General features: G+C 35.3%; 1 protein-coding gene across 1 annotated transcript; it reads right to left on the bottom strand.

Moving 5' to 3' along the window:
- Positions 1–5,207: 5,207 nt before the first annotated feature.
- LOC149831401 (uncharacterized) lies at positions 5,208–6,412 on the bottom strand. Its single transcript, XM_090013009.1, has 3 exons — positions 6,330–6,412; positions 6,054–6,245; positions 5,208–5,505 (listed from the first exon to the last, which is right to left on the bottom strand). The coding sequence occupies exons 1-3, from the start codon at positions 6,410–6,412 to the stop codon at positions 5,208–5,210; spliced, it is 573 nt and encodes a 190-aa protein (XP_089869135.1).
- Between the last annotated feature and the right edge of the window lie 9,077 nt (positions 6,413–15,489).

Genomic DNA, 15,489 nt, shown 5'->3' with positions numbered 1-15,489 from the left:
TGAGTGGGCAAGAACAATGCGCTAATGACATTTAGAAAGTCAAACCTTTGGTTCTTAATAAATAAATTATCATTTAATGAAAAATAATTGAAAATAATCGATGTAAAGGCTTCTTAGTTATATGATGAGTTACACAACAAAAAAAATTGACGAATAAAAACAGTTTTAGTACCTATCAACAGAGTCAAGCGATCTCGAAATTGCTTGCAGCAAAAGGTTTACTGATTTTGAGCAGTGTCACGAGTTTTTGAGAGATCATGTGGTTATGAATAACTATAAACCAAAATTTATAAAAAGTTGCAGTAATAGAGTAACTCTCGTATGTATGAGAAGGAACCCACTGACTATGGTAGATTGCCCTTGGAAGATCCATTGCACAAAGATGCACAAAGCAACGTTCTTTAAAGTAAAGAGGTATTAAAGAGAGCATACATGTGGTGGATCAGTAGGCAACCATGGTGAGGAAAAAATATTTTCAAAGTAGATTTCACATGTTATTCACGTACGCTTGCACGATAACTCAAAGATGACTCTAAGAGAAATCATGAGCGACCTCAGTCACGGTGTAGGTGTGGAGGATTTTTACAAACAAGCATATGTGGACATGAATTGACTAGGCTGATGCCATATAGTTCATTTGATGATGGCTAACCCTAGAATGATTTCCGCTTATTGTGGAGGAGTCCTTCAGAATGATTTTCGCTTATTGTCATCATTTGATGATGGCTAACCCTAGATCGGTAGTGTTCATTGAGACTAATACATATAGTAGATTTATATACATTCTTATTCTTCTGGTCATGCATCAATGGGTTTGTCAAAGGATGTCATCCACTTCTTATGGTAGATGGCCAACCTAAAAGGCAAATACATGGGTATTTTGTTATTTGCCCACACTATTGGTGCTTTAATATTATGCTTCTTTTATTTAAGTATATATTCAGTTTAATATTGTGGTATAGGTAAATTTATAGTAATGAAGAGTCTAAGCAAGAAGATGCACTTGCGCTTATGGATGAAAACTGATGAAGGCGACCATTGCTTTTGCGGTAATGAAAGTTGAAGTTGTTTGATTTTTGCTTTTTGAGAAAAATGAATTGTATGTATATATATATATATATAATAGAAAATAAAGTTGTTTGATTCTTGTTTTTTTAGTAGAATGAATTATTTATGTAACATAAAATGAAGTTGTTTGATATGTGTTGTTTATAAAATAGGTGATTAATTTGTTTATTAGAATCAATTGTATAAAATGTGTATATATAAGAAATGAACATGTTATATAACCGGTGATCTTGGCATCAAGAAAAAAATTCGCAAGGCACATGCAAATTTTAGTTTATTTTTTAAAATCATAAAGGAATCTCGCAAGGTATATGCGAATTTCAATTTACTTTTTTAAAATAAAAAAATTTGACTCTAGTATTGCGAAATTTCTTAATCGCATCGCGCTGGTATTGTGAAAATCCTTTTTCTTGTGAAATCTCAAAACTTTTTTTGCAGGAGATTTGCCAAAAAAATTGCTTAAGGGAGCCGAAATTCAGGATTTATGAAATAGGGCATCCATATAAAAAAAAGAGGTTGAGAAATGAAGCATGCACTTTAACAAAATAAAGTCGCTCACACATTGCATTCATTTTAATCTTTCACAAGATAAAGTCGCTCATACATTGCATTCATTCTATTTTTTTCAAATTGAAGTCACTCATATATTGCATTCATTTCATTCTTTCACAAAAATGTTAGTTCTCACTGCGTCTTTGATTAAGAGAAAACAGAGTATCCGACTCATACTATGTGATCGAACATTGATTATGAAATACATCATCTTTGTGTTGATAGGGAGAAAACACATTTATCCAACTATCACAGCTCATTAGAGTGGATGGCTTTAAGAATGCTTCATATCCCACCCATACCATGCAATTGAATGTTGTACGCGGATTTCATTTTGTATCCCACCCATACCATAAGATGCCCTTACCAAAAGCAATGTTGATCTTCTCATCGTTGATGATTTTTCATTGATCTTCTTGTTGTCGATGATTTTTTGCCAATCTTCTCACCATCGATGATTTTTATCGATGAAACATCACAGATCTTTCGAACGTCGATGCTTGGTTGTGGAAAAATGACCATAATTTCTCACTGCTTGAATATCACAAAAAACTTAGTTTCTGTGAAACCTTAGCTTTGCTTTTATACTATTCGTAGGGAATTTTACGACAAAAAGGAATTTCGTAATACCAGTGTGATAATTGTTCTAAATTTTGCAAGATACAAACTTTCGCAACACTAGAAAGGATTTTTGCAATGTGCTTTGTTTTGCAAATTGTTTGGAATTTCGCAATCTCTTTTGAAATTTCGCAACCTCATATGCGATTTTGTCGAGGAGTTCTGTGGGTGTTATTTTAGCATCATGATGTGCGAAAATAAAAAATTCGTACCTATGAAGGGTAAAAGCGACAAAAAAATTGAAAACCGGCAAAATTGTCCATTCGACATATTTAATAAATTGTAGGGCATTTTAGGAAACATGTTTTTTTCTTCGTACAATATGATTGCTTTTCATATATATTGTATATATATATAGCCAGCTAACCTTATATGATCAATTTGACCCCCACATATGTTTTTAACATGGTTTCTTTGTCGGTAATAATTCTTTGAATGGAGTTGTTTCAAGTTTTCAACATAAAAATATGTTTTTTAATCATAAAATTTTAGTGCATTGTGGGCCATTAGACTTTAAAACTTAAAAAACTTGCTTGCACAGCACGATTGAACGACCCAAAACCTGCCTTTGATTAAACAAACCATGCCCACTGTGGTCGGTGGGCATGATCTGCCAAAAGAACAAGAAAAGTTTAATTTTTGCACACCATTCACAATTACCCTGTCAAAATATTTGAATATTTTTTGTGTCCTTGCTTCTGCGAGGGTTACTCGTCTTCAAAAAATCCAAAAAAAAAATGAATACGTTTCTCTTTTTCTATCACTACAATCATCAAACAGACACTAACCAAGCAATAATTTATCGTGCTGATCATTATGGTGATGGCACACGATGACGGTAGCATGTGTGTGTAAGCATTACGATGGAATTGATTAATAAATGGAAATCTATGCCATATTGAAGAGAAATCCTTATCATAATTGTCTCATGTCAATCCAAAGGTCATTTTTTTTACCAAGTGTGCCAGTACAGGCTCCGTACGGGCTTGAGTGTTGGCGAACCCACCCTGAAATTGCCAGGTTGTGCCAAAACCTTTTGTCGGCAGAGAAAGTTGAGTGTTAGGCAAACCCCAAACAGTTATACAACCACACCATTTGGGGTTTGAACTTACCTCCCAACACAAGGTGACGTGCACTAACTGCCCTTGCCAGACAAGCGGAGCCTTCAGTTGGTGCCATCACCATGCTGAATCTGTGGGGATGACTTTTAGGAATGTTAGATGTAGTTCCCAAATCTAGAGTGGAAGTGATGTAAATCGAGAGGGATCAATTTACAAAAAAAACTATGTTACCCTACTCTTATGCATGAAATCTAAGAGAAAGCAAGAAATATGAGAAAATTGTATAAATTAAAAAAAAAATAAGTTTTATCATTCAACTCTAATATCCATATATGTAACAAGTATTTATAGAAAATAAAACCTTAATCTTACTTTTGGATCTTGGATAGATTCAATATCTGAATACAAAGATCCAAAAACTCTAAAATCTAAAATAGATCCAAATGGATTCTTATGGACTCAGGTCTTCTGCTCTGCTCCTACATCATTCTCTGGGTTATAGAAGACTTGCCCTCAAGTCTAGATTTTGCTTGCCCTTTTTTCAATCCAGTCCCTCCTTGTGGGTTATGAGTTCACAATTTGAAATTGGAAATCAATGTGGGTCCATAAATGAAATGGCATGAATTTGGAAGCCCAAAATACTCTTCCTGAACCATATGTAGTCTTATGGATCCTTATGTTGATCTGGATCAAATAGATCCAATGATTCTAAGGTGGGTTTGATCCAATCTAAAGAAATCTATGAGCAAATAAACTGGACCTCTTGAACTTTCAACCCATGCTCCATAGTTCAAAGTATGGCTTTATACCTAAAACTTTAATGAAATCAGGAAACTCGGGTGCTCTAACGAACAAGCCAGAATCCAAAGGCATGAACCGATAAACACGGCCACTAACCCGATCCGATTAGGATACTAATTGGCTTTAAAATGGTAAATGGAAGCTTGAACCAAGATTAGACCTATGAGATTTGGTTCTGGAGGTCCAGAATCGATGCATAGGTCTGACTCAGTCCGATTAGGATATGAACCGGCCAAAACTTGCTCCAAACTGGTCTGATATCCATATATACTCATTTCCACCAACGTAACAAGGTCGAACTGGTTTGGTCTGCTAGATGGTCGAGAGATCACCCTCCAGAGTTTCCATCGCAGGTGGAGGTGCCCTCACTACTTCCAGGCGGGTCAAGCCAATGCCTCTTCTGGCAGGCTAGTGGGGTGCTAGCCAGTGGGAATCGACTGACGGACGATCATTGGTCGAGATCCCACCGACAATGTGTTCTCAATCGATGGAGAACTCCACATTGAGGTCAAGGATGTAGGTGCACTCCACTACCCTTGTGCCATCGATGTTGGCATCTCCTTCGGCAGGGAGGGGGGTCGTCGGTTGGCCAGATCCAGCCAGAAGAAAGACATTGGTTAGTTCTCTTCTGGTGCTGGATCTCTGCTCTACTGACTCTCCATCCACGATGGGGGTGTTGAAAACACGAGAACAACAAGCTACAAAAGACACAGAGATTAACTGTAGAAGGTATATTCAACTCAAAAAACTTTTTTAATAATATAAAGTGGAAGCACTACATCGACTCACACATCACAGTAAAACACACTATATATAAAAGATACCCACTACACGTAACTTCTCCTTCACGTAAGGACCCATCATCCCATGATGTCACTACTTGGGCTAGATGTTAGACACTTGCTACAAACTAGGAAATTAACATCCTAAACATAGGAACTACCACACAATGTGGCACACTAACTTCTCTTAAAGTAACACCACTACACCATGTACGTCAGATGATCAACATTCATGTGATGGTTGTATGTCCTATGAAATATTTGCATCATACTCTATCACCCCCCCTTGATACAAAACTCAATACACCCGGAGTGGATCGGAACTTCACAAATTTTGAATAACCGAGTGCCTTTGTAAATCAATATGCTTAGTTCTTCCGTGGAACACAGGATTCTTCGCCATGGCAATTGTTGCTTGGTTATCACAAGAAAGCTCTGTCGCATGTGCTTGTTCTTGGTGCAAATCAGCCAAAATTCTTCGTATCCGAATAGCTTGACATACGGATGTGTTTGCGGCAACATAATCTGCTTCTGAAGATGAGAGAGCCACAATTGCTTGTTTCTTTGACATCCATGACACAATCCCCAATCCAAGGTTGAAGGCGAATCTACTAGTGCTTTTCCTGTCATTTACAAAGCCAACCAAATCACTGTCAGAAAAACCAATTAACTTGAAATTAGGAATCGATTGATACCAAATCCCATAATTAGTTGTTGCTCGAATATAACGAAGGATTCGTGTCTGTATGAGATACATTAGTCTCCCAACTAATCTTCTATACAACCTTTCATCATCAGGCTTCATAGTGCCATGTAATGTTAATTTCCCATTAGTATTCATGGGAGTAGAACATGGCTTACAAGTCAACATATTAAATTTCTCAAGTCTAAAGTATACTTTTCTTAAGAAATAAAAATGCCATCATCATTTTGTTGGACTTAGAGTCCAAGAAAACAATGCAACAACCCTAAATCTGACATATCAAATTCATGCATCATTCTCACTTTAAATTCTTCAAAAAGAGTACTAGATGAGCATGTATAGATTATGTCATCTACATAGACACAAACTATAAGAAACTCAATATCTATTCTCTTTACATATAGAGTGCGTTCACTATCACTTTTGTGAAAGCCACTTTGCATTAGGTATGAGTCCAATCTTTCGTACCAAGCTCGTGACACTTGTTTAAGGCCATAAAGTGTCTTTTTCAACCTGTACATCTTCTCCTCTTTCCCTTTAACAACGAATCCATGTGGTTGGCAAACATAAACTTCTTTCAATAAGTCATTCAAGAATGCAGACTTTACATCAAATTGAAAAACTGGCCATTTCATATGAGCTGCTAATGCCAAAATAATTCTAACAGTTTCAAAATGTGCAACAAGAGAAAAAGTTTCTAAAAAGTTTACCCCATATTCTTGAGCATACCCCTTAACAACCAACCTTGCCTTGTATTTTTGCACACTCCCATCAGCATTATATTTTACTTTATAGACCCATTTCACACCGATGGCATTTTGACCCATGGGTAGATCTACAAGTTCCAAGTGTCATTCTTTTCAATGGCTGCCAATTCTTCTTCCATGGAATCTCTCATTCTTGTTTCCCACTAGCGTCCTCATAGCATGTGGGTTCTTCAACCATCAAGGCAAATGTACAAGAATTATAAATTTCTTCTATTGATCGTACCTTCTTGAGAGGTGAAGTTGTGTCCTCATCACCACTATCGCCTTGGGTGCCCTCATGCACTAGCTTGGATTTTATAGAGGTGCTTGTTGAAGCTTGTGAACTTACCACTTCATTTCTTAAAGTGGATTTTACAACTGAACTTTTAGGAGCTTTGGAATCCATCGTCACATTATCAGGCACAAATAGGATATCCTCCACGATTGATGTATTTGCATCTTGTCCCCAATTCCAAGAGCTTAATTCATAAAAAATAACATCACAATGAATGATTAAACTCTTAGTTTTTGGATTATATAATTGATACCCCTTTGTTTTGTCAATATAACCAACAAAAATATACTTCTCACTTTTCTTATCCATCTTGTTACAATCACTAGAGTCAATCAAGGAATAAGAAATACAACAAAAAATTCTTAAGTTACTCACATTTGGCTTTCGCTGCCACCAAGCCTCATATGGAGTCATATCACGCACAACTTTTGTTGGAGATATATTGAGTAGGTGCATTATTGTTCTTACTACTTCAGCCCAAAATTCATTTGGGAGTTGCTTCTCACGCAACATGCTTCTGGCCATTTTCATGACCATTCAGTTTTTTCGCTCAGCCATACCATTTTGCTTTGGGGTCTTCCTTACTGTTAACTGCTTCTGAATTCTATTTTGCTTGCAAAAAGCTTCAAACTCGTTAGATAAAAATTCTCCCCCTCTATCTATGCACAAACACTTTATAGTATGCTCACTATCCTTCTTTGCAAAGACTTTGTACTCTTAAAATTTTTCAAATGCTTCGGATTTCTGAACAAGAAAAAATGCCCAACTCATAAGAGTGAAATTGTCAGTAAGCAATAGAAAGTATCTACTGTTGTTCAAAGATAGAGTATTCATGGGCCCATAAATGTCTACATAAACTAACTCAAGAGGTTTTTTGGCTCTCCATGCCTTTTCGATGAAAAATGACAAATGATGTTGCTTCCCATATACACATCTTTCACAAATTCCATCACTGCATGTTACATGAGGCAAACCCAAAACCATGTTTTTGTTTCTTAATAATTTCAGTCCATTATAGTGTAGATGTCCATACCGTAAGTGGCACAGATAGGAAGTTCTATCAACTTCGCCAATCAAGGCAACATCATTCACATGTGTAAATTCAAGGGAGAATATTCTATTTGATGTCATCTTGACTATGATGAGCGGTTTATTATCCGTCTTCTTTTTCTAAGTTCACATACTCCATCATAAAAATTAAGTGAATAGCCATTCTCAATCAATTGCTCAACACTTAATAAATTATATGATAAACCAAGTATGTAATAAACATCATGAATTATCTTTTTGCTACCTGATTTAACTTCAACTTTAATAGTTCTCTTGCCTTCACTTTGCACTTTTTTGTTATTTTCAAGCCGAACATACATTCTCACAGATTTATCAATATTTTAAAAATTATTTTTTTCATCCGTCATGTGGTTACTACAACCACTATCTAGAAACCAAACATTATTGACCTTAGCTTCCAAATGAGCAAGGAAAAGATTACCTTATTCCTGTTTTTCAGCAACATTGGCTTACTTTTTTATTTTCTCCCAGCACTTTGCTTCCACGTGTCCATATTTCTTGCAAAAATAGCATTGCTTGTCCCTATAACTTGATCTTTGACTGCTTCTATTATCAACCCTTTATCGACTAGCATCAAATCTCCCACAACCATGACCACAACCTCAATATCCACCTCTGCCTCTTCCTCTACCTGCATATTTGTTCTCTGAGGTACATTTGCGACCTGTTTGATTGTTAGAAATTTTTGCCTTGACCTGAAATGCATGTTCAATGTTTTTCTCGATTGGCCTATTCAACCTAGCCTCATGTGCTAAAAGAGAGCTCATTAGTTTATTAATAGAATAATCACCCATATCCTTAGATTCTTCTATAGCAGTGACTACATGATCAAACTTTGATGGCAGACTTCGTAAGATTTTCTCTACCACCTTTTTATCTTCAATAATTTCTCCAAATGTTCTCATTTGATTTATGATAGTAAATATTCTAGAGAAAAAATCTTGCACGAACTTATTTTCTTTCATTAGCAAGGTCTCAAATTCTCTATGGAGGGTTTTGAAGTTTTACGGTAGTTAGCTTACTATCTCCATGATAGGCTTTCTTCAAAATAATCCAAGTTTCATTCGATTTGGTGGTTGTTGCAATTCGAGGAAAAATGCTCTCATTCACAGCTTGTTGCAAAATAAGAAGAGACTTCACATCCCTTTTGCGCAATTCCTTCACTTCATTTGCTTTTTTTGTTGTCTTTGACCTTTGTGCCTTTATAAAACTATTTTCAACTAGATCCCAAAGATCTTGAGATATAAAAAATGTTTTCATCTTAATACTTCAGAATTCTCTTCATTAAAAATAGGTATCAATGCATGTGAAAGATTGATAGTATTCAGATTTATATCATTAGACATCATGAATCACATCAAGTGATTACAAACAGACTTGAAGATCCGACTTCGGCAACGATCTTCACGACACACAAATACGCCCAATTTGATCCAACCTGGCGATGATACCACAGTGTTGAAAACAAGAGCACAACAAGCTGCAAAAGACACAGAAATTAACTGCAGAAGGTATTCAATTCAAAAAACTTTTTTAATAATATAAAGTGAAAGCACTACATCGACTCATATATCACAGTAAAACACACTATATATAAAAGATACCCACTACATGTAACTTCTCCTTTCACATAAGAACCCATCATCTCAAGACGCCACTACTTGTGCTAGACGTTAGACACTCGCTATAAACTAGAAAACTAACACCATAAACATAGGAACCACCACACAATGTGGCACACAAACTTATCTCAAGTAACACCACTACACCATGTACATCGGATGATCAACATTCATGCGATGGTTGTATGTCCTATGAAATATTTGCATCAAGGGGGGTGCCATGGAAGAGCTGGGGCTTGGCGTCCTCCATGCAGCTGGCAGTCCAGTAGCCCATTTGCCAGTGGTGCAGGGTTCAGCAAGTCGAGTTCGACCAGCGTAGGGATTTTGATCTGATTTCGGCTGGCGTTGGGGCACCAATCGGCCGGCTGTCCTATCCAAGAAGAGAATGACCCGACGAAACTTTGGAGGGTTTTGTCACTGAATTTTAGAGGGTTCTGCTGGCTGTTGGAGGCTCTCTGTTTGTCCATTCGGCATGCAGGCTCATCCTGACCGCTAGGGAGACTGTCAGACGGCTGGGTTCAACTAGCGGATGGTGGATGGTCGGACTCAGATGTCATATACAAACTCTCAAATTTTGTTGTAGCTAGTCAATTATTTTCAATGCCCAAATGGTCTCTAGCCTCATTGTGGGAAGGTTCGAGTTTTTTCTTTTAATGATCCTTCCATCCAACTACCCCTTTCCATCCATATTCAAAGGTGAAAGTTGCGCATTATTAATTAAGAAAGTTTTTGTTTAAAAACACAATTTTTACTTGATATTTCAAAAGAAGTCGTTCTCATAAAAGACAAATTAAGATCTAACTTTTTTCACCAAAAACTATCAAATAAAGACCGAAAAGATTAAGATTCATATAAAATATCATTTTTAACCTTTGTTTCGAAAAATGTTTCTTTGCCTTATTGTGCAATAAGAGCAGTTTAGCAATTGTATCATACATAACTCACCGTTAAACTGAGTTACACCAACTAAGGTCTCTATTTGACAGTTTCAATAAAAAGTTGGGTCTTAAAATGCCTCTCGAAAAACTTGTTTAACATCAAGCAAAAAGGTGGAACCCCAAATGGAATTAATCCTATTAATTATTTCAATGAGGGTAGGGGGTGTCAACGGGTCAGTTTACCCGCACTCGACCTGTACCAAACCCGATAGGGGTGGGTATGGTGATAAATAAGAAGACCTGATTAAGACTTGGGTTCAGAATCAAAAGTTTGATTAATACATGGATCCGACTATAGTTTGTGGTATTTTATATCATACTTGGGCCCAACCCGAGTTTCGATTAAGACCCACAAATTTTCAATGTAAAAATAATAATAAATATTATTTTACCAGTTGTGGGTCTGGCTTACGTAGTCGTTATCATGCTATAACTAGAGGGATGAACTTACACAACATGCTATAACTCATTACCATAAATAGGCAATTGAAGTTAGAAACTACACCTAAATATGTTTAGATGCAGAAATCTTTGAATTGAACCATGGTCCAATTCTGCATTCATGGCTAGGTAAGTTTTCTCAAGGTGTTTAAGTAAAAGAAAGTTGTGAGTTCAAGATCTAAAGTGTGTATTGCAATGTCGAAGCCAATGAGAAACTATCCCGAGTGGTAGAGGGAGGAAAACCTATCGAAAAATAACCATTTTGCAAAAACCCACAAATATGTCAAAATCTTTTACATGTCCAAAATCATTGATTCTTGACTTTTTAATATCATTTTACCTTTGCAGCATTTTTGCGCAAACTTTGATGTTCACAAAGATATATTATGAACCTTCGAATATAATTAAAATTACTAAGGAGATTTACAACATATTTGCGCAAACCTCCTGGCATTCACGCAAAGATGTTATGAACCTCCGAATATGATTGAAATCACCAAGGAGATTCACAATATATTGTGTGGACCACCTCACGTTTGCACCAATATGTTGTGAACCTCTAAATATAGTTAAAATTACTGAGAAGATTCACAACATATTTGTGTGGACCTCTTAACGTTCACAAAAATATATTGTGGACATCTGAATATGGTTAAAATCATCGAGGAGATTCATAATATATTTGTGCAAACCTCTTCACATTCGCACAAATATGTTGCAAACCTACAAATATGGTTAAAATCATTGAAGAGATTCAATATATTTTTATACAAACCTTCTCACATTTGCAACATTCAAATATGGTTTGAAATCACCCAATAGATTCACAACATATTTGTGTGAACCCTTCATAATTTTAATTATAGTTGGAGGTTCACAACATATTTGTATAAACATATTTATGTTCGTACAAATATATTGCAAACATCCAAATATGGTTAGAATCAAACAAAGATTCACAACATATTTGTGTGAACTTTCTCATGTTTGCATAAATATGTTGCAAACCTCCAAATATGCTTAAAATCAAACTAAAAAGATTAGCAATATATTTGTGTGAACCTCTTCACGATCACACAAATATGTTGTGAACCTCCAACTATGTTTAAAATCACTAAGGAGATTCAAAACATATTTGCATAAAGCTCTTTATGTTCACACAAATAAGTTGCAACCCTTTTAATATGGTTAAAATTATCGAGAAAATTCACAACATAGTTGCAAAAAAAAACACAAGTATTTATATGAGTATGAAATCATGCAACTATAAGATGTGAATATATTTTGTGAAAATGTCGAAAGGTCCATATAAATATTATGTGAATATCCTTAGTTTGATTTTAATCTTTTAGAAGTTCGCAAGATATTTGTGCGAATGTCGGCAGGTCTAAGCAAATATAATGTGAAATTCCTTTGATTGATTCTAATATTTTTTAGGTTCGCTAGATATTTGTGGAAAGGGCGGCAATCATGTATAAATATCGTGTAAATCTCTTTAATTTGATTTTAATAAAATTTGGAGGTTTGCAATATATTTTTGCAAATGTGAGGAACTCTATACAAATATGTTGTCAATCTCGATGATTTTAACCATATTTGGAGTTTCACAACAAATTTGTGCGAATGTGAGAAGGTTTGCACAAATATGTTGTAAATCTATTCGATGATTTTAACTATATTTGAAGGTTTGCAATATATCAGTGTGAACGTGAGGAGGTCTGCGCAAATATGTTGTGAATCTCTTCGATGATTTTAATAATGTTTGGAGGTTCGCAACATATTTGTGCAAACGTGAGGAGGAGGTTCGTGCAAATATTTATGTGAATGTGATGAGTTTCCAACAAATATGTTGTGAATCTCTTTAGTGATTTTAACCATATTTAGAGGTTTGCAACATATTCATACAAAAGTCAAGAGGACCACACAAATATATTGTGAATCTCTGAGTGATTTAAACCATATTTAGAGGTTCACAACATATTTGTGTAAACATAAGGAGATCCACATAAATATATTATAAATCTCTGGTAATTTTAATTATATTTGGATGTTCACAATATATTTGTGATTACAAATATGTTGAAAGGGTAAAATGGTCATAAAATTTTAAAAATTAGTAATTTTGCATATGCAAAGAATTTTGATATATTTGTAGATTTTTGCAACAACACTCCATCTTTATAGGACATTACCGTCATTTTTTAAAAAATTATAGCATTGTTAACGAGAAACAAAATGAATACGAGAAGTGTTGTTATCCATTTCGTTTAAAAAAGTAGTGTCCAACCTGAGGGAAAATGAAAAGGAACATATAAAAAGCAATATGAAGTGCAAGCCAAAGTAAATATGAAATGATAGGAACACAAGTATAAAACCATATAAAACCAACATGCATGCTTGTTATAAAAAGAAATATATATTATTTTTAATATGAGAAGAGTAAGAAGTGAGTGGGAAGTGGCAAGAAGTGAGAAATAAACATTAAGAAGGCAAAAGGGAATCGATTTGCAAAACTTGGAGAAAGCAAGTTTCTTTGTTTTTTGATAGCCAAGTTGGGGTTAGGCCCCCACTAGTTATACAAATTGGGTTTTGAACTTGCAACATCCAAATGTATGTGAGAATGTTTGAAGGTTTATCCATGCATTAATATACTTCTGGTCTAATTAGCTCCAGATGTATGTCACAAGGACACTGCCAATAGGATACAAGACGCACCATTATTGTGTAAGTTTCTAATAGAAATATAGTATATAAGAAGACACGACACGAGGATAAATTGGAGTATTTGTGTGACATAGCTCCATGTCCCCGTTTGACAAAGTTGTCGTGGCTGATCCAGTTTCAGCACCTCACATCTCGTGCATTTGCTTTCCCAAGATTTTAACATTATATATGTAGTAAGTAGCCATTGTTGCAATCTGGAACCATGATCAGACCTGATCACCACAAAAAACGCAAGGGTTTAGAAAGCCGTTCAGTGCACCTCCACGCTAAGTCTGGCTCGATAAACCAAGCTTAGTGTGTCAAGACTTGGAACATACCCTAGGCCTGCTACACGTTCTTAAGGTTGCAGCAGAACACACACACACACACACACACACACACACACACACACACACACATATATATATATATATATATATATATATATATATATATGGGAAACGTTCTAATGAGGGCCCATCTTTTTTAGGTCCCTTGTTAAGCCCCAGCAAAAAGCACGGTTGCAAGTGATCTTTTCACCAAGTAGAGAACATGAACTAACATTAGCTATTTTTCATGCATATATGTCATTTAGAGAGGTGAAAAATCAATGGCTCATATTGCGCTAAAATTAAGATTGTAAATTTTTTTTTGGTAAACTGATTTGATCCCGAACATATTCCTTAGTAAATAAACAATGAAACACATATAAGTTCAGACATAATGCAAGGGGTGACAAATGGAACCTTGACCACCCGCCTAGAAGCCAAAGCCCCCTTCCACTGCAGCAAACCCCTTGGGACTACCAAAAAAAAAAAAAACTTGCAACATATTTTTTGCTGGGACCTAAGAAATATGGGTCCTAACTAGAACATTTCGTTATATATACCAGAATGTAAGAACTAAAGTTTGAACTCAGATTTTGATAGTTTTTTTTTCATGTTTTTTTTCTTAAATCTAGCTATAAGGATGGGATCTAGATGCTTGGTTTTAAAAAGACAAGCTCTGGAATCATATAAGCAGGATTTTTTAGGACTTAAAAAATGGACGGTTGAGAATTCTCATAAATATTCAAGCATCAAAAATCATATATTTTTCATTGAAAATGTATGATCCAAGAGTCGATTTCTACCAAATGGACCCTGCTGAATAAATCTTCATGGTTGTATTTGCAAAAAATGTGTTAGAAATGCTTAGTTCACACTCTAGTTCTTATATATATATATGGCTAGTGGGAAGCTACCTGACTCCATCCCTACCAATGGTACCAGATTGCTTGGGACAGTCAATTTTCTCTATTTTTTTGAAATTCTGACCTTACAAATGTATTGATTTATTAGAAATTGACACTCGGATCATTTGATTCCAATGCATGGATAGGTTTTTAAATGGTTCAAAAATCAACTGTGTACAATTTTCATAATTTTTTTAGGATTCAAATACTGTTTTTTATCCAAAATGCATGATCCAAGTGCCAATTTCTTGTAAATCAATCATGCTGAACACATCAGAATTTCAAAAAAATACCAAAAAAAAAATTAATGAGTAGGGTTGGTATGTTTTTTATCGTGTAGGTTTTCATTTCTCATATATATATATATATATATATATATATATATATATAGAGAGAGAGAGAGAGAGAGAGAGAGAGAGAGAGAGAGAGAGAGAGAGAGAGAGAGGAGTCACACGCACCACATACGCACCTTGAACGCACGCATATACGCGCTCCTCACGAGGGAGAGCGACCTCCAAAATCTGGAATTTTTCAACCAAAAGATAATTTTCATTCATAGATCTAATCCTTCATTGCAAAGTAATTTATAGACCCCATACTCTAATTAAAAACTCTTAATCTATGATAGAATTTATACCTAAACCTATTAGAAGATTGTTTTAACCCTAATTACCTTAATGGACTCTTATCTAGACCCAAACTCCAACATTAATCTCAACTAAACTCAAAACTTGAATGGATCATTGCGACTCAAATTTAATATCGAAACCAAGTAATTATGTCAAGACCTAAAGTAGTAGGATCAAATGGACAAGTGCAACAGTCCTTTAGAATAATCTTTTTAAGAAATCCAT

Source organism: Nuphar pumila, chromosome 7 (genome assembly GCF_984573655.1).
Source record: "Nuphar pumila chromosome 7, dmNupPumi1.hap1.1, whole genome shotgun sequence".
Taxonomy (NCBI): domain Eukaryota; kingdom Viridiplantae; phylum Streptophyta; class Magnoliopsida; order Nymphaeales; family Nymphaeaceae; genus Nuphar; species Nuphar pumila.
This window is presented reverse-complemented; position numbering and strand designations above follow the sequence as displayed.